The sequence below is a fragment of the Anomaloglossus baeobatrachus genome, chromosome 6 (assembly GCF_048569485.1).
Source record: "Anomaloglossus baeobatrachus isolate aAnoBae1 chromosome 6, aAnoBae1.hap1, whole genome shotgun sequence".
In the NCBI taxonomy this organism is placed as follows: domain Eukaryota; kingdom Metazoa; phylum Chordata; class Amphibia; order Anura; family Aromobatidae; genus Anomaloglossus; species Anomaloglossus baeobatrachus.
In genome coordinates this window covers 426,196,300-426,222,727 of record NC_134358.1, presented here as the reverse complement: position 1 = coordinate 426,222,727, position 26,428 = coordinate 426,196,300, and the positions used below count along the sequence as shown (strand labels likewise).

The 26,428-nt window shown below is 39.9% G+C and overlaps 1 protein-coding gene across 4 annotated transcripts in view; it reads left to right on the top strand.

Annotated features, from left to right (window-relative positions):
- ULK4 (unc-51 like kinase 4) overlaps positions 1-26,428 on the top strand; it is a 1,163,168-nt gene that overhangs the window by 321,923 nt on the left and 814,817 nt on the right. For all 4 annotated transcript variants that reach the window (XM_075315178.1, XM_075315180.1, XM_075315177.1 and 1 more), the window contains exon 18: positions 11,733-11,840. In XM_075315178.1, coding sequence (XP_075171293.1) covers positions 11,733-11,840 — 108 coding nt within the window. The remainder of the gene's footprint in view (positions 1-11,732; positions 11,841-26,428) is intronic.

Genomic DNA, 26,428 nt, shown 5'->3' with positions numbered 1-26,428 from the left:
AGCTGCGGACACTGGTAACTAAGGTAAACATCGGGTATGGTTACCCGATGTTTACATTAGTTACCAGCGCACACCGCTTAGCTTTGCTCTCCTAGCTACAGTACACATCGGGTTAATTAACCCGATGTGTAATGCAGCTACATGTGCAGAGAGCAGGGAGCCGCGCACACTGCTTAGCGCTGGCTCCTTGCTCTCCTAGCTACAGTACACATCGGGTTAATTAACCCGATATGTAATGCAGCTACATGTGCAGAGAGCCGGAGCCGGCAGCACAGGCAGCGTGAGAGCTGCGGAGGCTGGTAACTAAGGTAAATATCGGGTAACCACCTTGGTTACCCGATGTTTATCTTGGTTACAGCTTACCGCAGCTGAAATATGCCGGCTCCTGCTCCCTGCTCGCTTCATTTCGTCGCTCTCTCGCTGTCACACACAGCGATCTGTGTCACAGTGGGAGAGCGCCTTTGAAGAAAACGAACCAGGGCTGTGTATAAGGAGCAGCGATCTCGCAGCAGGGGCCAGATCGCTGCTCAGTGTCACACACAGCGAGATCGCTAATGAGGTCACTGCTGCGTCACAAAAAGCGTGACTCAGCAGCGATCTCGGCAGCGAGCTCGCTGTGTGTGAAGCACCCTTAATGCCCTTGTGGCTAGTCCCCGTGCTCATTAGCATATGATAAAATATCTTTAGAAATACTTTATCTAAAGATCTCTTAATCCATGCTACTAGATACAGGGACCATTAAGCAGGGATTAGCAATATGCACCCAGAACTACTTGTGGTTCTGGGTGCAAATTGCATCTGACAGGTTCCCTTTAAGATCTAAAGTGTGTTCAGATCAATTTTTTTCATTTATGTTGAAAGCGGACAGAGCTCCACAATCCTCTGCATAGACTAAGATTAGCAATATTACATGCTGGCTACCTGCAGCCACCTCAGGGAGGGAGCTTAGAAGCTTACTATTTAGTGTCTTACTGTTATTTACAGTGTAAAATACTATACAGCGCTGGCACTCCTGACACAGGAGATCACCAGAAGCATTCAGACATTACAGGCATAAAGTCCCCTAGGGGGAATAGTAAAATCAATAAAAGTTGTAAACACACACAAAAAGTTTTTAAAAATATGAAAAAACCCTAAAAGTTCAAATCACTCCCCTTTTGCCCCATTGAAAATAAAACAAAGTACAGATATTTGGTATTGCCGTGTTCAGAAATGCTAGATTTATCAAAATATAATATCAGTCTGATCTGCTAAGGGCGTAGCGAGAAAAAAAAATCATAGCGCCAGAATTCCGGGGTTTTTTTTGGCTCCCACAACATTGCATTAAAATGCAACTACTGGCGATCAAAACATTGGATCTACCCAAAAATTGCATAATTTAAAAACGTGTGCTCAAGACGCAAAGAATAAGCCATCACTGAGTCCCAGATCCCAAAAAATGAGAATGCTACGGGTCTCGGAAAATGGCTACAAAAGCGTTTTTTTTTTTTTACAAGCATCTGAATTTTTTATCACCATTTAGGTAAAAGTAAAACTATTATCTACAACCTCGTACTGACCTGGGGAATCACTTTACCAGGTCACTTTTACCATATAGTGAACATTGTAAATAATAAAACCCCAAAACACTTTTTTTGCAATTTCAAAGTACTTGGAGTTTTTTTTTTTCCCTGTTCTCCAGTACAATATGGGGCAGAGTGAATGGTGTGAAAAGTACAACTCGTCCCACAAACAATAAAAAAAAGTAATGGCTCTTGGAAGAAGCTGAGGCAAAAATGGAAAATCACCCAGGGGTGAAGGGGTTAAAGAGGACCTTTCATCAGTTTTTGCCTCTAAACTATACATTTCTGCATATAGTAGCAGGAATACACATAAGATTTTAGGATTTTTTTCCAGTTATTTATTTATTAAGACAAACCCCTTTAATACCCAATTTGCATATGAATAAAATTGCTAACTAAACAAGAATGCAGCAACAGATATTAGATATAAAGATGTTGATGGATTTACATTTTAAAGACCTGCATGTTCATATATTCGGTTTGGGTGGGTTGAGTCTTACTGATTAGATTTCCTTTAAAGAAAAAAAAGTTTTGAAAGGTTTACATTAACATCTTAACAGATATCTGTCATGAGTGGAATATTTGTTATGCACAATGAAAGATGTATTTGTCTTGCTATCGGCACCCCTCTACATTGCAAGATGCCAATTGGTTGGGAGCTTATTAAATAGTCTGCCATCAATATCTGTCTATTAGGACATGATAAAGGTATGACCTAATTGATTGTCTGCCAGTATACCACTGACAGGCTAAAATGCTCTGGTATAATGTTTATATTAATAAATTATACACAAGCAATTCAACTAACGTCCAAAAAATATAAAATATTTGTTTTTCATTAAAAATATATATATATTTTTATTTTTAATATTCACTGTCTAAAATATACAAGTGTATCTCAATTAGAATATCAAAAAAAAGTTAATTTATTTCAGTAATTCAACACAAAAAGGGAAAAGTATATTATATAGAGTCATTACAAACAGAGTGATCTATTTCAAGTGTTTATTTCTGTTAATGTTGATGATTATGGCTTACAGCCAATGAAAACTGAAAAGTTAAAATCTCAGAAAATTTTAATATTATATAAGACGAACTGAAAAAATGATTTTAAACTCAGAAATGTTGGTGCCTACTGAAAAGTATGTACAGTAAATGCACTCAATACTTGATCGAGGCTCCTTTTGCATGAATTACTACATCAATGCGGCGTGGCATGGAGGCGATCAGCCTGTGACACTAGGTTTCTTTGATAGAAGCCTTCAGCTCGACTGCATTGTTGGGTCTGGTGTCTCTCATCTTCCTCTTGACAATACTCCATAGATTTTCCATAGGATTTATGTCAGGCATGTTTGCTGGCCAATCAAGCACAGTGATACTGTCATTAAACCAGGTATTGATACTTTTGGCAGTGTGGACAGGTAGCAAGTCCTGCTGGAAAATGAAATTTCCATCTCCAAAAAGCTTGTTGGCAGAGGAAAGCATGAAGTGGTCTAAAATCTCCTTGTAGATGGCTGCTCTGACTTTGGTCTTGCTAAAACACAGTGGACCTACACCAGCAGATGACATGGCTCCCCAAACCATCAGTGATTGTGGAAACTTCACACTAGACCTCAAGCAGCTTGGATTCTGTGCCTCTCCCCTCTTCCTCCAGACTCTGGGACCTTAATTTCCAAATGAAATGCAAAATTTACTTTCACCTGAAAACATCACCTTGGACCACTGAGCCATTGTTCAGTTCTTTTTCTCCTTGACCCAGGTAAGACAATTTTGGCATTGTCTATTGGTCATGAGTGGCTTGACACAAGAAATGCGACAATTGTAGCCCGTGTCCTGGATATGTCTGTGTGTGGTGGCTGTTGAAGCACTGACTACAGCAGCAGTCCACTCCTTGTGAATAAATCCAGGAGTAGAGGAAGTAGGACCCTTAGAAGCGCATGTAGCACAAAATGGCTGTCGTCCCGTGGTGTGCCTGCACCCGGCTTATCTCCCACATGTTCTTAGCGAACCTTCTGAATAAAGTGAACTTTTATGCAAGGCGTTGGTTAGTGACTCTTTCTTCCTCTACTCACATTCTGCGATTGTTATCTCTGTCCGATTAGGGCTGAGAAAAAAAATCTTTCATGGGAGCGGCCCCATACAGTAACATTGGTCCGAGTGGAATGTGATTTTCTTTCATCACATTCCACTCGCTCCGTTTTACTCGTCATGTGTACTTAGCCTTAGCATCACACTTACGCCATCATGGATTAAAATCCTGTAGTGCACGCAAGTTCCCCTTGCTTACGCCAGCACATGTCCAGGCCCGTTTGAAGTTCACCAATGACCATCTGGATGATCCAGAGGAGGCATGAGAGAAGGTCATGTGGTTAGATGAGACCAGAATAGAACTTTTTGTTATAAATTCGCCTTGCAGTGTTTGGAGAAAAAAGGAGACTGAATACCAGTCAAGAACACTGTCTCAACTGTGAAGCATGGGGGTGTAAACATCATATTTAGGGGGTGCTTTTCTGCAAAGAGGACAGGGCAACTGCACCATATTGAAGGGAGGATGGATGGAGTCATATTATCAAAATGTTTTTGTTTTTTTTACCAACAACCTCCTTCCGTCAGTAAGACCATTGAAGATGGATCATGATTGGGTCTCCCAGCGTGACAATGACCCAAAACACGCAGCCAGCGCTTCTAAGGAATAATTTCAAAAGAAGCATTTCAAGGTCCTGGAGTGGACTAACCAGTCTACAGACCTGAACCCAATAGAAATCTTTGGAGGGAGCTGAACCTCAATGTTGCCCAGCGACAGCCTTGAAACCTGAAACATCTGGAGAAGATCTCTATGAAGGACTGAGACAAAATCCCTGCTTCAATGTGTGCAAACTTGGTCAAGAACTACAGGAAACGCCTGACCTCTGTAATTGCAAAGGTTTCCGTATCAAATATTCAGGGGTTTTTTATTGTATCAAATACTTACTTCATACAATAAAATGCAATTTATTTAAATATCATACATTATCATTTTCTGCATTTTATGGGGGATTCTGTCTGTCACAGTGTTATGGAGTGTGATGAGGTAACTTGGAATAGTGACACCTACACTGGCCCTAGGGCTAGCTTTGCCCTAGCTGTCTCTGTTCCCAAAGATACATCTAATGGTGATGATGTTTGGGCCACCTTCCTAACCCTAGCTCCTAAATAACCCTGGTCTATACCCTTTCTCCCCCACCTCCGGGGAGAGCTGGGACACAAATGGTTTATCCCGCACAAATAGACAGGGAAAAAGCAAAACTCAATGCACATGCACACAAAGGTAAGACAATATGTGCTCAGGAGGAAATAGTCAGGGAGGACATAAACAGACAACAAGAATATTTCCACAACACACCACAGATTGCACAGGAGATCACCAGAACAAGATTACCACAGCATATGCAAATGAAGCTATAATCAGCGTGGAGGAACAGACTCCACCATCGTTTAATGGGTAGAGGCAGCTGTGATAGGTTTCCTATAACCTGTGACCCTAGCAGCATTCCACAGGCTAGCAGAAATTACCGTAACTTCTGCTAGTCTGATCACTAATAAGCACACCACTGGTTGACCACCTCAAGTCTGACTGTGCAACTCCAAAGCTCCAGGGAAACCATAGTGTGATGTGTCAGACTCTGCTGTGTGAACAGGCTCAGAAGCCGCCATGATACTTGGTACGTTTAGAGCTGAACACCATGTGACACATAGTTGAAATGTACTTACGATAAAAATTACAGACCTCTCCATTATCTGTAGGTGGGAAATCTTGCAAAATTGGCAGTGTATCAAATACTTATTTTCCCCACTGTATTTGGCAGTGCCTAGATTTCTGCAGCCTCTACAATAAAGATAATTTACTGTCAAGAGGAAATATGAAAATTGATATGTTCCCCATTATGGTATTAATAAGCATTACCACTCATATTATGGATCTTTGAATGGTAAGATCGAAAAAAAAAACAGGTTAATATGATGGTGTAAAGTTTTGGCTTATGTGGTTTGATTAAATTGCTCCAATCAAAAGGTGTGGAGAATGGTAATTAATTATATGCAAATAAGGAATACAAAGGGCTAGTTAAGGGAGAAAGATTTTTTTTTTCTTTTAATAATTGAATATTGAATTTACATGCAGGTCAGAGAAGAAAACAGCAATTTTCTTGGATAAGGCTCAGTTTGCGAAACATCTAGTGAGACAACTGTATATCAATAATCTGCAAGTGTGCATTCAACAAACAGAAAATGTTAAATATTTCAATTTCTTCATGAAATGCAAGTACAAAATGAATGGAGGATGTGGTGCATATTCATGACATACAACTGTGCCTGCTACAATGTTGTCTTCATACCTTTCGTTGTGTTCCAAGTCAGTATGAATAAAGGATGCCACAGGCATTTTGGGATTCTCCCAAATCCTGCTGGACCCACAGAGGTAGCTGTTCTGTGCATTCAATAAAATCCATCAAATCTACCTCAACTGACTGAATATTTAAGCAATGGCTCTGCAGCACATGGATACAATCTTATAAAACATTTCTCCGGAGACTTTTTAAATATTTAGTGATATTTACTCAAATGCCAAAGCTCTGAATATTGCATGAGTGTTTCTGCCTGCCTGATCTTACAACAATAAATATTCAGATGAATTTGTAGAAACAATTATATATTTTTGTTTAAATACCTTTTCAAGCATCAGTGTATGCTAGCCGAATAATCTATAAGCATGTCATGCATTGACTCCTGATTTGCACATAGTGGACAGCAAAGTTTTGCTCAATTTCACCAATGACACTATTTTTGCATTAAATAATTCATGGTTCAATATTTGTTACTCAACCAAATTTAGTATATGAGCATTTCTATTGAAGCTCAGTAGCAAAGCTTTTGTATTGGCTTTGATTAGCTTTTGAAACCATGGATTTTCTACATTTATAAAGTCCAGCATCCCAGAGCCAGAATTTTAATTTTATGGAAACGAACATCCATACTATACATTAAAGGGGTTGTTCACTACTGTGAAAACCCCTTTTCAATTTCTATATTTTCTCTTGTAAATTAACAGCCTACATTTACCCCCTATGTTGGCACTGGCTCTCACGGGGCTCACGTGACATTGTTATACAGTGCCTTGAAAAAGTATTTGCGGCTCACTTAGTCTTTGCCTGAAGTCCACAACATGCGGTCATGTTCTATGGTGCGTACTGTGAGCTTCAGATTTAGCAGAGCTAGAATAGTCATGGAACCTCGTGTGGATTATATCGAATCTGCAGGGGTATTTGGAAGGTTAATAAAGTGGTGAAAGAGGGTTTTTTTGTATTTTATTTCAAATAAAGGATTTTTCGGTGTTTATTTACTTTCAGTTACAGATTAGTGATGGGGGTCTCTCATAGACGCCTGCCATTACTAATCTAGGGCTTAGTGGCAGCTGTGAGTTGCGATGAAACCCTTATTATCCTGATTGCCACTGCAATCGCTAAGAGCCAGGTAAAGTGCTGAGATTGTTGCATCTAATAGATATGGCAATCCTGGGCAGCTGCAGTCTGCCATTTTTTAGGTGGGGGCCCTATAAGCATGGGTCTCCCCAGCCTGAGAATACCAGCCGTGTCTGTCAGGTTTTATCTTGGCTGGGTATCAAAATTGGGAGGGCTGCACATTTTCTTTATAATTATTCATTTAATTTTGATTCACAGCCAAGATAAGCGCAGGCCTGGAGGCTGCAGCCTGTGGCCCTGGCTTTATCTGTACTGGCTTTCATAATATGGGGGGACCCTACACCAATTTTTTGCATTTATTTTTACTGTACGATATAGACCCGCGTACAGCGCCTGTGGTTGGAAGCGTCAGTCATGCTGTCACTCAGCATGGAGGCGAATCTGACTGCAACTAATTACAGAGGCCTGTGGGTGTGGAAAGCAGTGCATATGCATGAAGGCTAATGCACGGCCCTGGAAGTGAATAAACGGCCTTGGGAACAGTTACAGCCGTGTAGGAGACTTGGTAAGTATAAAGCGTTTGCTTTATTCTTCTTCTCTTTATTTTTCCTTTTATTTTTATTTTTTATTTATTTATTTATTTCCAGAGTTGCTGGATCGGGATTAATGCCCGGAATTCTCTGAGAATCCCAGGTCTGGCACTCTGGTACAATTGAAACTGTGCAGATCCGGACTTTTACAGTCTGGGTCCGCCCATCACTAATTGAGGGCAAAGTACTGTAATGACAGTAAAGCTACAGATAGCCAACTACAGACAGAGTAAAAGCTTATGCAATGCAAAGTCGACATGAGCTCATACAAGATCCACTGTTGCTTTTCCCTAATGAGACTTGTTTTGACCTTAAGTAGATTTGGATTTATACAGTATATGATGATCAACCATATATTGTCTATATTCTCTCATATGAAGTCCTAATCTAATTGTCTATATAATACTATATCTTGAAAGTCTAGGAAATTATCTGATAATCCCCTGGTCTAATTAAGAATTTTAAAAAAAAGTCATAAACTTTTTTAATTGAAATTGCTTCCTTTTTACAATATTCTGACTGGATAGACTATTAAGTAACAATGTTTTTGCCAAAATATTAATTTTCTAAGAAACTTTTTTTGTAGCATCCCGTTAAAAACACCAGATCCAGATAAGAAAGGTTTGTACTTTTCAAACCCACTTGGGATATGTGTCATACCTCAACTAAAGGCCACTTTACACACCGAGATAAATCTTTGGCAGATCTGTGGTTGCAGTGAAATCATGGACATATTGTTCCATTTGTACACAGCCACAAACCTGGCACTGATTGTCCACAATTTCACTGCAACCACAGATCTTCCGCAGATTTATCTCTGTATGTAAAGTCGCCTTAAGACAAATGGGTTAGAAACCGGTACATAACTGAGAACTAGCTAGGTGTATCCCTTGTTTGCTTTAGGACAGAGCCCTATGGCAAGGTATATTTGCAAGGTATATTTGCAGATTTTGACTTACAGTGAGCTGATAATTTTTACACTTTTCTCTATCACTTATTTTTGTTTTGACCTTGTAGTACTTATTAATTTATCAATCATTGCTAATTACTGTTGTTCATATATCGTACATTTTTTTACCCATAAAATGTCTCAAGCTGCCAACAGGGGGAGCCGGAGCTCTGCAGCAGAAGACAGTACACGGAGCAACAAGAACCAGGAAGTGGATGCACAGTGTGTACGCGTACACTGCCTCTTAGCACAGCTAGGGAGCAGAGCTGCGGGGCATATGAGGAATGGTCAGGCAGGCTGGGTCAAACACAGTACGGGCAGAAAGAGGACCAGAGGAACGAGCAGAAGCGGAGGTCAGGACGAGGTCAGTACCAGAGGAAGCAACCGAGTGGGGAAGTCGGAAAGGGGATAGAGGTATGGAGGGATGACTAGGGGACGGAACACAGACATGGCACGGGGGCACAGGAGCAGATGGATCAGGATAACACTTACAGGACCAGCAATCACAGGCAAAGCAGCGCTAAGCTTATACCCGGCGCTTGTTCACCGGAGATGTCAGTTTTTAAAGCATCCAAGCTCCGGAAGTGAGGCCCGGGAGAAGACTCCGCCCCCCCTAGCCATGTGGACGGGGAGGCGAAACTGTGACAGTATGTTTGCAAAACCACTAAATAATAATTAATAAAACGGAGAAACAAATGGGGTATAATGCAAAACAATTACAAAAAATTATTTAAATGCAAAAACCATGTAGGGTATAAATTTCTATATAAATTTTTAGAAGAGGAAAAATGACAGATATACCAGACTTGTGGCAAACCCTACAAGCCTGTATAATTTCACTGATAGTAAGTGGGCAAACACCCTGCAAAGGAGTCACAGCAATTGTAGTCACAAACCATTACATCAAGTGGAAAGTATCTACATATAAGGTGCTACAATACAAGAAGGATTTTACAATAAGCAGGGATTATTTACTTAGCAAAAAAATGGAATATCAATAGATGTAGGGATAAAGTGCCAACAGTGCAGGGGTCCAAAGTCCCCCCAGGGAGGGTAATGCGCGTTTCACATGTCATAGAGCACGCTTCATCAGACCAGAAGGGGATTAAAAAATTCTTGTAAAATCCTCTTCTAACATTTTATACGTAAATTTATACCCTACACTGTTTTTGTATTTAAATAGATTTTTGTGTTTTTCAGATGTTGTGAATTTTCACAATTGTGATATAACTTGGGAAACTATCTAAAGCTTTTCTCTTAAATTGTTACATAAATGCATATGATATGGACCTTTTAATATTTTGAGATCATATTTAGCTTAGCAGTTATCTTGCAGGTCTTTTTTCCAAGAATTGGGCAGTATAGAAGATTATAAACCTTATTTTTACATTACCAAATTTCCTGTATCTATTCTTATCTAATTTAAGTTGTAATATCAGCAGTCCCTCTCATATAAGTTAGTCTATATGTCAAAGTAGTTATCTTTCTATTATTTGATTTGGTTTCAACTTTTTAGTTTTGAAAATTTTTAGGTCCCTATTCATTGAGACTGGCATTTTGTACGACAGTCTTAACGAAGGTAGGGTTAGTGAAAGATGTGTTTTTTATTTGGTGTATCTTTCAACTGCCACGCACCACTACCAGAACTGTATGACTTCCCGGGGCTACCGTACGTTTATTTCTCTTGTAATTTTGGCCACCTTTTGAGACGAAAATTATGAAGAATTTGTTGGATGTGCTTGGCCCCCGTCCCGCTCAAATTCTGCCCACTTTTCTAAAGTTGGCAGAGCTTCCGGACTTTGCATAAATGGGCCAAATGTTTCAATTTTTTTTTTAACATCTTTTAATTGAACAAACATTTTATGACATTTTGAACAGTTTAACACCAGAAAACTGTCTAAAACTAACTGAATGATGAATGGGGCCCTCTGTCTTAAAGAAGCATCCCTACCCAAGACAACTTCTTTCCAGCAGGTTTGACATGTAAAACTTCCAAAATGATCATGACATTAAGGGAAGTTGTGGATGAGCTGTCAAAACAATAGACTGAAACATATTAACTGCAGTTCTTCTCTTTGTATGTATAGTATATAGTGCCACATAGCGTATTTTGAAAAGTTTGAGCTAAACATATAGAGACTGACTGGATTATAAGAATGCAGCACATATGAACCATGCAAAACAAGAAACTGAGGTCCTTCATTTTGGAGGACAGTACAGGTCTATGAATATATCAGTTTAATTGTACCTTTTATTTTGATATGTTCAATGTTCAGGAGTGTATATATTATTTTCATTGGATATAAAGAGGCATTCATTCTCTCTACTAACCCTCTCAACCCTTCTTTCTCTCTCTTTCTTCCTCACTCCTCAGCATTGAAATTGCAATACCAAGTGGGAAAAGTCTTGGAGTTATGGAAATCACAGGATTGGTAGACATGATATTGATATTAAATGATGAAATTTTTCAAAACATCTCAATTTATTCGGAGTCAATTATACACACCATGTAGAGAAATACATGCCCTTACACACTTTTTCATGCTGTCCTTTGAGGTTTTTTGTCTGGAATGTTTTGTCTTACTGATTGCACTCGGGCAACTCATCAAGATTCACTGCTGGCAGTTCTGTCTGCAATTTTCTAACCAATGACATCCTAGATGTGATCACTGGCAGACCAGTCTGGAGAGGCTGCAGCATTTGGTAGCACTTTAAGGCCACTTGGGCTGTTCACAGTAGCACAAGAAACATGTGGCTTGTCATTGTCATGTTGAAAAATGGATCCTGGGACACTTTAGAGAAATGGATTTACCGTACCACTGGTTTCAAGATCAAATCAATGTAACACAGAGCTGTTACTGTATCTGGAATGAAGACTAGGCGAGTCTGGCTACTGTCCACTATGGCTCCCCATACTGGAATCCTATAATCTAGTATATGTTATCTGTACAAACTTTGAAAAAAAAAAACATAAAAAACAAAACGGACAGACTAGCTTTGCTCTAACCAGCTTTAATTACACATGTTTTGTTTCCTTGTGCTACCATTTGTAAACATTGCAGTTATACTGTTTATTTGTGCGTTTATGAACACAGTGGTGATGTGCTTCTTTGTGCAGATTAATTTAATGATGCTATTTTCTGTTAATTTATGCAAACTTTTAATGTCTCTGCAGGCAATCACCTTGCTGACTGAGCTGATTAGAGACAATTTCAGGAACAGCAAGTTAAAACAATGCCTCTTGCCATCTCTTGGAGAACTCATTTATTCTATTGCTATTCAAGTAAGTATTACCTAAAATAGATGTGTTAACAATCTGAAGTTCACTAACAGCAGCAAATATGGTAAAAGGATAACAATGACTCCGCTTCCACCCCTGCAGCACCTCTCCAAAGGTCTCTGCCAGTCTGTGTCTATTTTCCTGCAGCCATGATGTGCCATCTATGTGCATATACTGCTGAGACCATGGAAGCTTTGTCATTGCTGCAGGTCGAGCAAACAGATAGATAGGCAAGAACACAGCAGCAATGCTAGGGCGACAGCGGATTTATTTATTTTACTTAATTATATAGCACCAGTAGTTCCACAATGCTTTAGACATCATCATCATCATAATCACTACTCTCCCCATTGTGGCTCACATGCTACTTTTCTTAGAAGTAGGTCTTTGGAGTCTAGGAGGAAACACAGGGAGAACATACAAATACTTGTCCTTGGTGGAATGTGAATCCAGGAGTTAAGCGCTGTAAGGTTACAACTACTAAGCTACAGATTAAAAATGTCTGTTCCATTAAGTGTAATGCACATGTATGGGAATAGGAGGGGATTGGTATCAGAACAAACAACTTTTTACCATTTTTAAAAACTATTATTACATTAGTTTGGGCCTAAATTGAGATAATGATAAACGGTGGGACATTACATCACTTTAATGTATTTACCAGCCCTTTATGAATGGAGATGACTATGCAACTATGTAACAAAACTCTGTAGAATACTATTCTTTAATTTTTATTTAGTTTCTCTAAGCAAAAAAATCTGCACCCCGGGGACACATTGATAGGTTATCAATAACAGATTGGTGGAAGTCTGACATTTGGCACCCCCACTGATCCAGGGCTGAGGGCTGACCTGATAGAAACACTTTGATCGGAGCTGTTGAGTGCAGCTCCTATTAAAGTATAGCAGCCGCTGCCATACATTTCCGGCTACTGCAGTGCAGCTTCCATTCTTTTACATAAAGGCTGTGCTGCAGTAGCCGGCAGTGGCCACTACACTTTGAATGGAGTTGCTAAGCACAACTCTGATCAAAGTGTTTATATCCATCCGCTGCCAGAGTGAAAAAACAGCTGATTGGTGGACTTAGCAAGCACTTTAAGTAAAAATGAATACATATGTGGAAGGTTGTAATCTATTATTCTTTGTATAGAAAAGTCTTGTTTGTTCCTGAAAAATGACTAGCTCGTAGAATATACCAGATCATTCTATTTATTTTACCTTGGACAGGAACAGCACAGTACTGGTTGAGAAATACCTTTTCTACAACTACTCCAAACAACCCTTTTACGATTTGCTTCAAACCTAGGCATATATATATATATATATATATATATATATATATATATATATATACACACTATGGAGAAATAGGCCTATATTAAAAAATATGGTTTGAATGAAATCGTAAAAGGGTGGTTTGGGGAAGTTAAAGAAGTCTTTTCTCAATCGGTACTGGCTTAAAGTCCTGAATTGGTCTATATAAATGTATATAGAGAGATTTATAACAGATCTATGAAAAAACATTTGTCATAATATTTTTTCAAAAACGGAGCACTAGAATCCAAGTATATAATAATAATCTTTATTACAAAATTAGACATACAATTAAAAAGATGTGCACAGTAAACAAACAAGCTGTGGCGGCATAATGACGCACATAATGAAGTCAATCCAGAAAAAAGGGGGATGACATAGATCAAAGCAGTCCAAGGAAGTACAAGTATAATCTGCTGCAATGAATGAAATTATACTCTGTTTGACAGGAATATCATGTCCAGAATAAGGGATTTAAATAAAGTTTCCACCATGGAATCTCCACTCTAAAGTCCTAATCCCACATCTAGTCAGACATCGAAATCACCTGATCACTAACATGTGAAAAAAAACTGCAGTAAGTAATTGAGCAGTGCTAGATGTTTTGTCTGCTGTTTATACACAGTTTTTTTCACATGTTAGTGATCAGGTGATTTCGATGTCTGACTAGATGTGGGATTAGGACTTTAGAGTGGAGATTCCATGGTGGAAACTTTATTTAAATCCCTTATTCTGGACATGATATTCCTGTCAAACAGAGTATAATTTCATTCATTGCAGCAGATTATACTTGTACTTCCTTGGACTGCTTTGATCTATGTCATCCCCCTTTTTTCTGGATTGACTTCATTATGTGCGTCATTATGCCGCCACAGCTTGTTTGTTTACTGTTCACATCTTTTTAATTGTATGTCTAATTTTGTAATAAAGATTATTATTATATACTTGGATTCTAGTGCTCCGTTTTTGAAAAAATATTATGACAAATGTTTTTTCATAGATCTGTTATAAATGTATCATGGGAGTGTCCGACAATGTAAAGACCTTTTGTGTGTTAATGTATATAGAGAGAGCCTGAAGAACAAGACAAATTGTTCAATTTTTTTTTTCTTCATCATCCTCACTAGTTGATTAGTGCTAGTATCACTGCTGACCTTGTCAACCATGTACATGTGAAGGGGGAGGAACAAGAATTTCACAAAGCAGGAATGTTATCCTTTGTTATTACACATTGTCAATATAATAGAGTTTGTCCAAATATGTAAAGGAAATATCCAAAGCTTGCAATATAATAAAATAAAGTACCCTCGCCTCATTGATCTGCAGATGCTCTTGGAAGGCTAGTTGTGTCCCTTGCCTTCTCTGTACACCTTATTCCAGCCAGTTAGACTTGGTTATCACTTGTGGCCAATGATTGCAAACTCAAACCCATTGAAAGGGTTATCCTTTTACTAAATGGAACCAGACAAGTGAAATATATTATTTTTTCTCTAAACTTTTTATTTTCTTAACATCTAATTATATTTTACTTTCTGTACATGAATGAATATGGGGGTAGCCATCTTGCTTGAATTTCTGCTATTAGCATTTAGGGACATGCTTTCAAGCAGTCATATGGACCATAGGAAACAGTAGATTGTAAATGTTCATTGACTTCTTTGGGGTATTTTTGTTAATATGCTCTGTGATGTGTATTAAAGTCGCTGTGCATGGCAATTTCTGAGCTCTGACCATCCCCTGGTGTTAATTGTGGTCATCTATGATACCTATCACTATAGTCCTGCCTGTGATGATAATGAAATGTCTGCTGAGAGGTGATATCTACACATCACGAAGGAGGTTCAGAGACAATGAAAATTGCAGCATTTTAGAACATTTCTAAGGCCTAGGACACATGGCGAGAAAAATGGTGCAAGTGGAATGCGATAAAAAAATCGCACTCCACGCAAACCAATATTACTTTATGGGCCCGCTCCCATGAGCAATTATTTTCTCAGCCCTAATCGGACCGAGAAAACAGTCGCAGCATGCTGCGAGTGGAATGCGATCCTGTTCCACTCACACCCATTCAAGTCTATGGGGCGAGAGAAACATCGCATTGCTCTCGCATTACACCTGTGTAACGTGAGAGCAGTGCGATTCTCGCATCAGCCAGCCATGGAGGAGATAGGGAGATAAATCCCTCCCTCTCCTCCGCAGCGTTGGCCCTCCCCTCCGCAGCGCCACCCCCCGTAGTCACACGACACTCGCATAACACTCGGCTCCCGCTGTGCTGCGAGCGTGTGTTGAGTGTCATGCGAGCACACGCACAAATCCCCGTGTGGCCTCGGCCTTATAGTAATCACCAACATTTTTATAACAAATGTTTAACGTTAAGGCTATGTCCGCACGCTTGTAACCACAAAAATACACCCTTTGGCCAAAGGCCCTGTGCGCACTAGAAAAATGATTTTTCTCAAGAAATTTCTCAAGAAATTTCTTCAGAGTCTGAAAAATTAGAGCACTTGCGTTCAAAAAACGTACCAGTAACACATGCGTTTTTACCGCGTTTTTGATGTGTTTTTTCCACAGGTTGGTCCCTGCGGTTTTTTTTATCATTATCTATGACAAAAAAAACGCAGGTACCTGCAGAAAAGAAGTGACATGCTGATCTTTTTCTCAAGAAATTCTGCAGAAAGAATTTTCTTGAGAAAAAACGCAGTGTGCGCACAGCTATTTTTTTTTCCATAGGTTTTGCTGGGGAATGTCTGCAGAAAGGTTCCAACCATTTTCTCAAGAAATTTCTGCAGCAAGAACACAAAAAAACCGCGGGTAAAAACGCAGTGTGCGCACAGGGTCAAAACCACGCATCTTGTGGCCAAAAAACAGATCAAGAAATGCATGCATTTTGGTTTTTTTTTATCACAAATGGGTAAAAAGCGTAGGGAAAGCGCAAATAATTGACTTGCTGCATTTTTGTCATCACAAAATTGCAGCAAAAAAGCGCAACTTCTTCACAGCAATCCTGAAATCTTATAGACTTTGCTGGGCAAGGAAAAACATGCAGTTTGTGGTGACTAAAAGGTCACCACAAAATGCTCCAAAAAAGCATCAAAAACTGCAGTGTTTGCATGAGGCCTAAAACTTGTTCTACACGAGTGTTCCCCGACTCCAGTCCTCAAGAGCCACCAACATGTCATGTTGTCAGGATTTCCTTAGTATTGCACAGGTGATGGAATCATCATCACCTATAAATATCAGCTGTGCAATACTTAAAAATCCTGAAAATATGCCCTGTTGGTTGCTCCTGAGGACTGGATTTGGGGAACACTTTTCTAAATAATATTTTGTGATAGAATGTTTAACTGTAAATACCTTCATTTATGTATTACCAGATGCACAAATTATCCTTTTATAGAGTATCATTTGAACACACAACTGGTGCTATAAAGAGTTAATACATGCTGCCAGTACCTAGGCAATGAGATAACTGTAGCTTCTTCTTCGTTGGGGGTCATATAAATCAATACACCCCATGTATTTCTTAGCAACAACAGGACTTACATACTGTACTTCCAAGTCCCTGGATTCACATTTCCTTCTCATCCAGTCCCACATGTAAGAAAAGGTGGGGGAAAGGCTGCAGGAGGAGAAAGGGACATCAATGTTGAGTCCAGGAGAAATGCATAGCATCGATTTTGTTCATACCTGGCCATGTCATATGACTATCAAGTGTTGAATGTTATTGCTTTAATTACCTCTATGATGAGAGGGTTAATATTTCATGCTTACTAATTATTTGCTGTGTTGTTTGTTAGTTGGGTAGGGCTAAGGGATATTGAGCTACGTTTTATGCTTCTTTGTACAAAGTTTGACTTTGGTTTTCATAGCGGCAGTGGGATCGATTAAGGATTGAATAGCACAGACTGCTGTTTCAGTGAAATATTTTGCTCAATATAAAGTAACCCTAGACTGGCAACATGCATTTTAAGTTTAACAGACAAGCATTAACTTCTGTCAGCGTTTGGCAAGCATTTCTACAAAGATAATGATCCTGTCATTTGTATCTGTGAAATCATTGGATGCCGTCTTGTGCTTCACAGCACGGGATGTTTCTCCGGGTTTCAACACTCACTTCTGACATCTTTTTCGATCGGTTTCCCCTTATTTTCTCATTGTCGTTCTTACTCGTTATTGCACTTTTTAATTTATATTTTGCACCACAAGGCGTTCATTCATCAAGGTGACAAATACAATAGATTTAAGAATTGTCACGATGTTGTTCATTAGTCCTGTTTTCTTTCACGTCAGTATTCGTGTACATCTGCTGGAAGTTTCTTTAATGAAGTTTGACTAGTCAACGGGAAAAGGAATACTGACACTGCTGAATTGAAATATACATGTAGTATCCTGAAAATAGGACATTGGGACCTAGAGGCATAGCTTAAAGCTCCTGGGCCTAAATGCAAAATCTGTGCAAGAATACCTTTTAACCATCCAAGGCCATTTATAGTACCACTGTCCCATTATGGCCATTGGGCCCCTTCAGGCAGAGGGGCTTTGGTCCAACTGTAGCCAATATACCCACTGTAGCTGCACAACTCTTCATCATGCCATTTACTTGTCTGCTGAGGATCGTTATGCAAAACCGAGGAAAAAATAAACTAGTGGGGGAAAATAGTAAAAATGGTTAGACACCAAGAACCTTTTTTTAAAAAATATATATTTATCTATATATACAGTATGTATATATCACTTGAGACATATCCCCCCCCACCTTATGCTGATTCACATAATCTAGTGGCATAAAATATAAATGGTAAGACAGCAAGGATCTTTTTTTTTTTCCCCTTGACCCCATGAAACAGTGACATGCTGTTTTTCGCATCCTACATAAATTCCATTGAAACTATTATTGCTTTGCAATTAGGGTGACCTCTTGCTTAGAGATGGGCGAATCCGAACTGTAAAGGCTGCTTTACATGCAGCGACATCTCTAGCGATGTCGCTGGTGAAAGCACCCGCTCCCGTCGGTTGTGCGTCACGGGCAAATCACTGCCTGTGGCGCACAACATCGCTATGACCCATCACATGTACTTACCTGCCTAGCGTCGTCGCTGTGGCCGGCGAACCGTCTCCTTTCTAAGTAGGCGGTTCGTGTGGCGTCACAGTGAAGTGACACTGCAGCCGTCCAATAGAAGCGGAGGGGCGGAGAGCAGCAAACAGAAAGTGACGCCCACCTCGTTGCCGGAGGACGCAGGTAAAGTGTTGGTCCTCGTTCCTGGGGTGTCACACGTAGCGATGTTTGCTGCCTCAGGAACGACGGACAACCTGCGCCCTGCAACAGCAACAATATTTGGGATTAGAACGACATGTCAACGATCAACGATTTGGTGAGTAATTTTGATCGTTAGCGGTCGTTCGTACGTTTCACACGAATTCTGTGACCCCAACGACATCTCGTTAGCGATTTCGTTGACGGTAAAGCCCCCTTCAGGTTTAGGGTTTGAACCAAATATTGGGTGTCTGGGTCTCAGACTCCAACACAGAGATAAAAATAAAAAAAATGTCAACAATAAAGATTTAAAAATAAATAAATGGGCTCCCGCCTATTTTTGATAACCAGAGCAGGTAAAATAACCCTCAGCTATCTGCTTTACCTTTGCTGGTTATTAAAAATAGGGGGGATCCCACACCGTTTTGTTTTTTTTTTAATTATTTATTTAAATAATAATTTTAAACAATGGCGTTCACCCTATTGTAATGCATGCAACCTATTTTTGATAACCAGCCAAGGTAAAGCAGACACCTGGGAGTTTGTATTATCAGTGTGGGAACAGCCATGGTTCTTCCCAGCCTAAAAATAGCAGCCCGCAGCCACCCCAGAAGTAGTGCATGATTTAGATGCACCAATTCTGCCACTTTGCCGGCTCTTCCCAATTGCCCTTGTGTGGTGTAAATTGGAGCAAAACTTTTGGTGTTAATGTCAGCTGTGAATTGACAGCTGACACCAAGCAAGGGGTTAGTAACTGGGAGATGTCTATCACACCTCCCATTACTAACCTGGCAAGTATAGAGTTAAACACACACACACACACACACACAGGGAAAAATGTTTATTTGAATAAAGACTCATCAACATGCTCCCGTTAACCAATTTATTACTTAAATATAAATCCTGGAAGCTCAGACTGGCAGTATTCTATGGATTCTCATTCTGAAAGCTTTCTTAGAACAAGGGTGCATAGGAGTGGATGGGCGTCGTTGGACATTACTCCATTGGATTACGTGGGAACTTCCAGAATTTCTTTTTAATCAATAAATTGTTGAATTACGTCAGAATGTCAATAACTTTTTTAGTTCAATAAATTGGTGAGTGAGAGCGTATAGGGGAGTGTTTATTCACATTAAACTTTTTGTCCCCTGTGTGTGCGTTTAACTCTAACTTTATTAAAGTATAGAGTATACTTAATTAAGCGTTATTAAAAGTGGTGTCTGATAGATGTCTATACATTACTAACCTTTAGGCTTGATATCAGCTGTCAATTCACAACTGACATCAACCCCAAAAGTATTACCCTAATTGCCGCCGCACCAGGGCAATCAATATAAGTCGGGCAAAGCACCAAAATTGGCACATTTAATGGATGTGCCACTCCTCTGGCAGCTGCGCGCTGCTATTTTTAGGTTTGTAGGAGCCAAATAACCATGGGCTCTCCCAGCCTCATAATATGAGCTCCCAGCTGTCTCCTTTTTACCCTGGCTGGTTATCAAAAATAGGACAGAGCCCATGCAGTTTTTTTATTTAATTATTTATTTAACAAAATAAAAACAAAAACAGCATGGGATCCCCTCTGGTTTTGATAAGCAACCAAGGTAAAGCTGAGGATTGCAGCCCACAGTTGTCTGCTTTACCAGCACAGTTATCAAAAATAGATAAAACCTCAAGAACCTAAAGTCTTTTTTTTTTATTTCCTATCCATATTTGTTTGAAGGCCAATTGCCCCAATTTTGCTTCTGTCTGCAGCTTCCTAGCCCTTACTATGACCATTTTACAGCACAGAAGTTCGGGTCCCCATTGACTTATATGGGATTTGGATTCCGGGTCTGGTGTCACATTCAGGTCAAGTTCGGGTCCTGAAGCAAACTTTTAACTAAGGTCTTGCAAAACCCGGTGAATGCAAACATCCACGAGTCTGCTCATCTCTACCCTTAAATCTAACAATCTGTGTGTTGCTCATAAGTGAGATATTTACCCTTATTCCCTCTACAGTAGCTCTCATATTTGGTATCTTGTTACTTGGCTATAGCCATGCACACACAAATTCTCCTTGTACTGTATTCTCTTTTGAGTCATGGATCACGTACCAGAAAGTAGTGAATTTTTGATGTCGCAACCTGATTTGTGCTGGCTAAACCAGGGCATAAGTTTTCCATACTTACCGCCAAACATACATTCTGGCAGGTGTCGACTGTTACAGAGCTGCTGCACATCTCTTTAATTACACTTAATACTGTAATTATTGTCACCCAATGGCCCACATGCCCAGCAGCAAAATCACATGATATTGATGGGTTATCAAGGTAGCTGGGCGCCTACTATGAGATCAGTGTCCCACATGTATGTTCTTTTATAAAGCTCTGCCATAGGCTTCATAGGAGAGCAATATATTTACAACTATACTGCCATACAGAAATATTGCAGATTCATCACCTCCAGAAGCATGAAAAAAAATCTATTGTAGATTATATTTTAATTATATAATTTTTTTTTTAAACCAAAATGTTTCAAAATGTTTTTATTAAAGATTTTATACAATACATAAATCAGACAAAATCGGGGTCAACATAACCCCAAAATCCCCATCCCTCCCTCCCCCCAAGTGAAAATAAAATAAAAAAATCACGTATTTGACTGTTCACCACTTGTGATGAATAGATGTCGTAGTTCTCTTTAGAAAATACCATGTCCAAGGGTATACGAGAGGACCAGAATCATCAACATTCTCATCCCGGTTAACATCATGTATGCCAAAAGTTAGATAACAGCAAGCAATGAGTCCATAGAAGGAAGTTACAGTTCCCGCATCCATACAACATTTCAGTTATTTATACCATGGGTCAAAAAACAAGCCCAATCGGAACCTAAATAAATCCCTAGATGCCAGACTGGAGTCGTCTATCCACGGGGCCCAGATCTTTTCAAATTTGGCCATACAATTCCGTTTTAAATATATTCCCTTTTCCAGGTTTACCATCCAATTGATCTTGTTAACAAACTCTGATGTGGTTGGAACTTGATCTGAAATCCAATATTGTGCTATTAATGTCCTTGCCATATATAACATACGGGCAACCGCCACTTTACCCTCCTCCTCCATCTTTATATATTAATTTTTAAAATATAACATCATTTGTCCCGCACACTAAACACAATAGTAATTAAATAGGTGAAATTGCCAGAATTGTCATCTTTTTTTTTTCTGATCTAACCTCCCCAAAAAGTGGAATAAAAAAAAAAGGTTGGACATACCCCAGAAATACAAAAAAAAAAATAAGCTCATAAAATTATTAGTTGTCAGAAAAAAAAACCTTTAAAAAAAAGTTTATAGATTTCAGAATATGGTGGCAAAAACAAAATTTTTAAATGAGTAAAACATAAGAAAAACTGTAGCTTTCTATGCTGTATAAATAGTCATTAAAATGTCTATATTATATTTAACAGAAAGAATACAATATGGCATGTTTTTCAACATTCCACCATTTTAGCACATTATATGACAAACGTAATGGTTGGCACGCAAAACTATAACTCGTCGCACTCATAAAGAGTCCAATGTCAAAAAGTAAACAAAAAAGAAAAACAGAATAGTTTATGATATTAAATGACAAATAATAAAGGGCAAAAATGGAAGTGGTGATAAGAAGTTAATTAAAAATACATATTTATGTACAATTGCCTTTTTTAATGCAGCTTCTGTTTTTTGCTACTTCTTAGTGCAGTAGGCTTTGCTTCACAGCCCTTGTGGCTAGCGCATTACAGTTATCATCTTGTTGAAATATATATTTGAATCTGTTTTCGTCCTCATATTTTCTTGGACTATGAAGTATGAGGCTGCATGCCCACGATCAGGGTTCACAGAGTTTTGGACGTAGTGTGATTTATTTTCTTTCAAAACGCTGCGTTCTACAATACAAGCACAGTAGATGGGATTTATAAGAATCCATACCCATTGTGCTTGTTTTTTTCCACAGCATAAACTGACACGCAGTGCGGCTTCCTGAGCTGCAGCTGTGGTCTTTTGTCCTGTTGAGAGCACTCGTGGCCCTGCAGTAGAGAACATGCTGTATCTAGGACGCAGCATGTCCGGATCGTCCATTATATGTCAATTTCAGACTTCTGTGAAACATGGTCCAGGTTTGGACAATTGTGTACAGATTGGTCTTGCTCTTCCCAACCTGAACTCAACAGTCTCGTAAGCATTTATGAGGCTATTAAGTCCAGTTCAGAAGAACCACAGCTAGTCCATACACCACATGGACCTTTCTCATAGACATCTGAATGTTATATCTTGCTTCTTCACTAGTGAGCCTCTTATTAGTTACTTATTAGTTCTCAGTTATGACCTCCTTTAACACCTAGTGCTGTAAATGAGCATGCTCATCTAACAATTGAGAATTTCAATTCCTTACTGTGAGCAAAAAGCTAAAAACATCACATTATGTGCCAGGAAGCAGTGAATGATTATGTGGGAAACAAAATTGATAAGTCACTAATGATCTCAAAAAGAAATCCTGACGGCCGGGCTGACACATGCTGCCCGACCCATGGTCAGGTTTCCTTTAATGATTACATTTTGAGGATTATTCTACTACATACTTTAAATTGTAAAACTAGAATACAAAACATGATTCCAAATGAATCACCAGGCAATAAGTGCAAGATCTAACTATTTGGGCTCGATTCCACTTACGTTTTGCACGGATGAGTGCAATCTGATAAAACGTAGGATTGCTCTCACTGTAGTGCAAAACTATGGGGCAGTGTCCATCTGGGAATTATTTTTCATGCCATATTGGCATGAGAGATAAATCGCAGCATGCCGCATTTAGCAGCGAGTCTCGGCTCACACGCACCCGTACAAGTCTATGGATGTGTGCGAAACATCGCACTGCACTCACATGTTATCCGAGTGCAATGCGCTATATGCAGAGACAGGCTGGGGAAAAGATGGGGAGAATGTGCTCCCTCTCTGTTCTATGCAGCTGTGACCCGATTGCAAGATCACATCACGGTCGCATGAACCTTGGTTGACTCTCACTGCTCTCGTAGCTATACGCAAGTGGAACCAAGGCCTTAAAGCATATCTGTAGAGTCCCTGTAGGATACCTAAAAGCTGCAGAGCTTTGGTTAGTCTGGTCATGTGTGGCCAAAACTCTGCCTAATGCTATGGCCAGTTGCTGCGCAATTTTGTTTCAGAATCTCGCGATGATTGGCCTCTGCTGGTGGCCAGAGCTCCAGCTATGCTGCCATTGCACTATCTGGCCATATGGCCATACCCTTTATCTAAGTTTGCACAAGCTTATAAAAAAAAATCCGCAGTATTTCGTCCAGAAAACTCAGATGGTTTTTTTTCTAATTTGTTTGCAATTCATTGTTATATAAAAACATTTATTAAAATTGTGCAAGACAAAATAGCATTTGCTATGTTAAACAATTGCTGTGTTTCTGTAAAAATTTGATGCTACATGCTAGTGCTGTATGGAATGTTGTTTTTTTTTTTTTCCTTGCTCACCTAATAGAGTTGAATGGACCAGTCTCAGTTAACATAAGGGAGAAAGAAACTAGTGCATGCTGCAATTGGTTGGTATTTTTTGGGGGGTTTATTTCATGTGCAGATTTGGTCCGTGAAAAAAAATCCTCATCTATACTGCCCTATTGAATAATATTAGTCTGAGAATTGTCCGTGTGCTGTCTGTTTTTCATTGACCACACTCGGGCCAATAATATGGTTGTGCAAATTTGGCCTTAGGGTCACACTTGGCAATGAGGTCCAAATTTTGCATCAGGGACCATAGGACTGTAGTTCCACCACTGGTTCCAACCACTATATGTAACCATACCCCCAGGAGAAATTCTGAACTAAAGGGGTATTCCCAGGTTAATAAATTGCTTTAAATAGCATGACAATTTTGTAATGGACTTTCTTTTTCTATCTGCTTTACTTCTCCTGTAATGAGAGATATTATCTTGCATAGTGTACAGTTATTTTCCATGGAGCTTGGCCACTATTGCCTACTCAGACCCTGACCGAGCATGCACAGCAGTTACATGCCAGGGAAGGAGTTAACCTTAACATATCTGTCAGCTCTCTCCAGAACATTGATTTTTATTCAATTGTGCACCTCCATCCCCCTCTCTCTGCTCCTGACTGGGGTTTTATTAGTCTTATGTAATCGCAATCCCCCTGCATCCAGCATCATGGATCTCGATGTCCTGAGCTGTGTGCTTGTTCAAATTCACTATCATTTCTGTATGCAAATATATTGACAACTGTTTAGATCCAGAACAAACCACTAATAGCTGAATGTGTTCCAGCTGAACTTGTTCTGAGCTTTAGAGTCATATACTAATACTACAGCTCTGCTACTCATCAGAACTGTCACTCAAGGAGTAGTGCCAGCCCTGCCAGATACCAGAAAGTAAGTAGACTACAGAGTTAGGAGCTGCTTAAGAGATAATTTAAGAATATCCCTTTAACTATACCATAGAGCCTCAGAACATATTAAACAGAATCAGAATTGTACAGGAAGCTAAAGATAGATGTAGCATTCTTTGTATTATACTTAGATAATTACCTATATAAGAAAAAATTCCAGCAACAAGTCCATGGAAAAATCTTCATTAAAAATTCATATTTATTTATCAAAATTATAAAAACAGTCCATGTTAAATTGCCCCAACTCTATAATTCTTATACATGAAATGAGTTCTGCTACCTTCCATTCCGTGCACGGTCCTGGATAAGCGGTCTCCGGCAAATAGCAGGTGAGCTGGACTAAGGGGTGCTTCACACACAGCGAGCTCACTGCCGAGATCGCTGCTGAGTCACGCTTTTTGTGACGCAGCAGTGACCTCATTAGCGATCTCGCTGTGTGTGACACTGAGCAGCGATCTGGCCCCTGCTGCGAGATCGCTGCTCGTTACACACAGCCCTGGTTCGTTTTCTTCAAAGCCGCTCTCCTGCTGTGACACACAGATCGCGGTGTGTGACAGCGAGAGAGCGACAAATGAAGCGAGCAGGGAGCAGCAGCCGGCGTCTGACAGCTGAGGTAAGCTGTATCCAAGATAAACATCGGGTAACCAAGGTGGTTACCCGATATTTACCTTAGTTACCAGCCTCTGCAGCTCTCACGCTGCCTGTGCTGCCGGCTCCGGCTCTCTGCACATGTAGCTGCTGTACACATCGGGTTAATTAACCCGATGTGTACAGCAGCTAGGAGAGCAAGGAGCCAGCGCTAAGCAGTGTGCGCGGCTCCCTGCTCTCTGCACATGTAGCTGCATTACACATCGGGTTAATTAACCCGATGTGTACTGTAGCTAGGAGAGCAAGGAGCCAGCGCTCAGTGTGCGCGGCTCCCTGCTCCCTGCTCACACTGGTAACTAATGTAAACATCGGGTAACCATACCCGATGTTTACCTTAGTTACCAGTCTCCGCAGCTTCCAGACGGCGGCTCCGTGCAAGCGCAGCGTCGCTTGCACGTCGCTGCTGGCTGGGGGCTGTTCACTGGTCGCTGGTGAGATCTGCCTGTTTGACAGCTCACCAGCGACCATGTAGCGATGCAGCAGCGATCCTGACCAGGTCAGATCGCTGGTCGGATCGCTGCTGCATCGCTAAGTGTGAAGGTACCCTTAGCGAAATTGTTTGTGTTTTAGATAATTACCTGTATTACCTGTATTTAACGCTTTAACTACACCGCAAAATTGGCTTAGATATTCGTCATGCGGCCAAAGATCATCATGTGCCATTGCAACATCACAGCAACTTGCATCCAACTGGAGCCTATGTTTTGCAATTTGCTTGTTGTGGTACTGTAGGGTTTACAATATGACCACATTCACCCCCTTTATATTCTGATGCAGCTGTGGCACATAGCGATCTTTGGCCACGTGATGTGTTGTGACTGAAGTCACCTTGTATCCCCAACCTAATAGGCAGACACGCTGAAATGTGCTTTTACTTCCTTGGAAAACTAACTACATTGGCAGAGATAATTCAGCACAGATCATCTTCTGT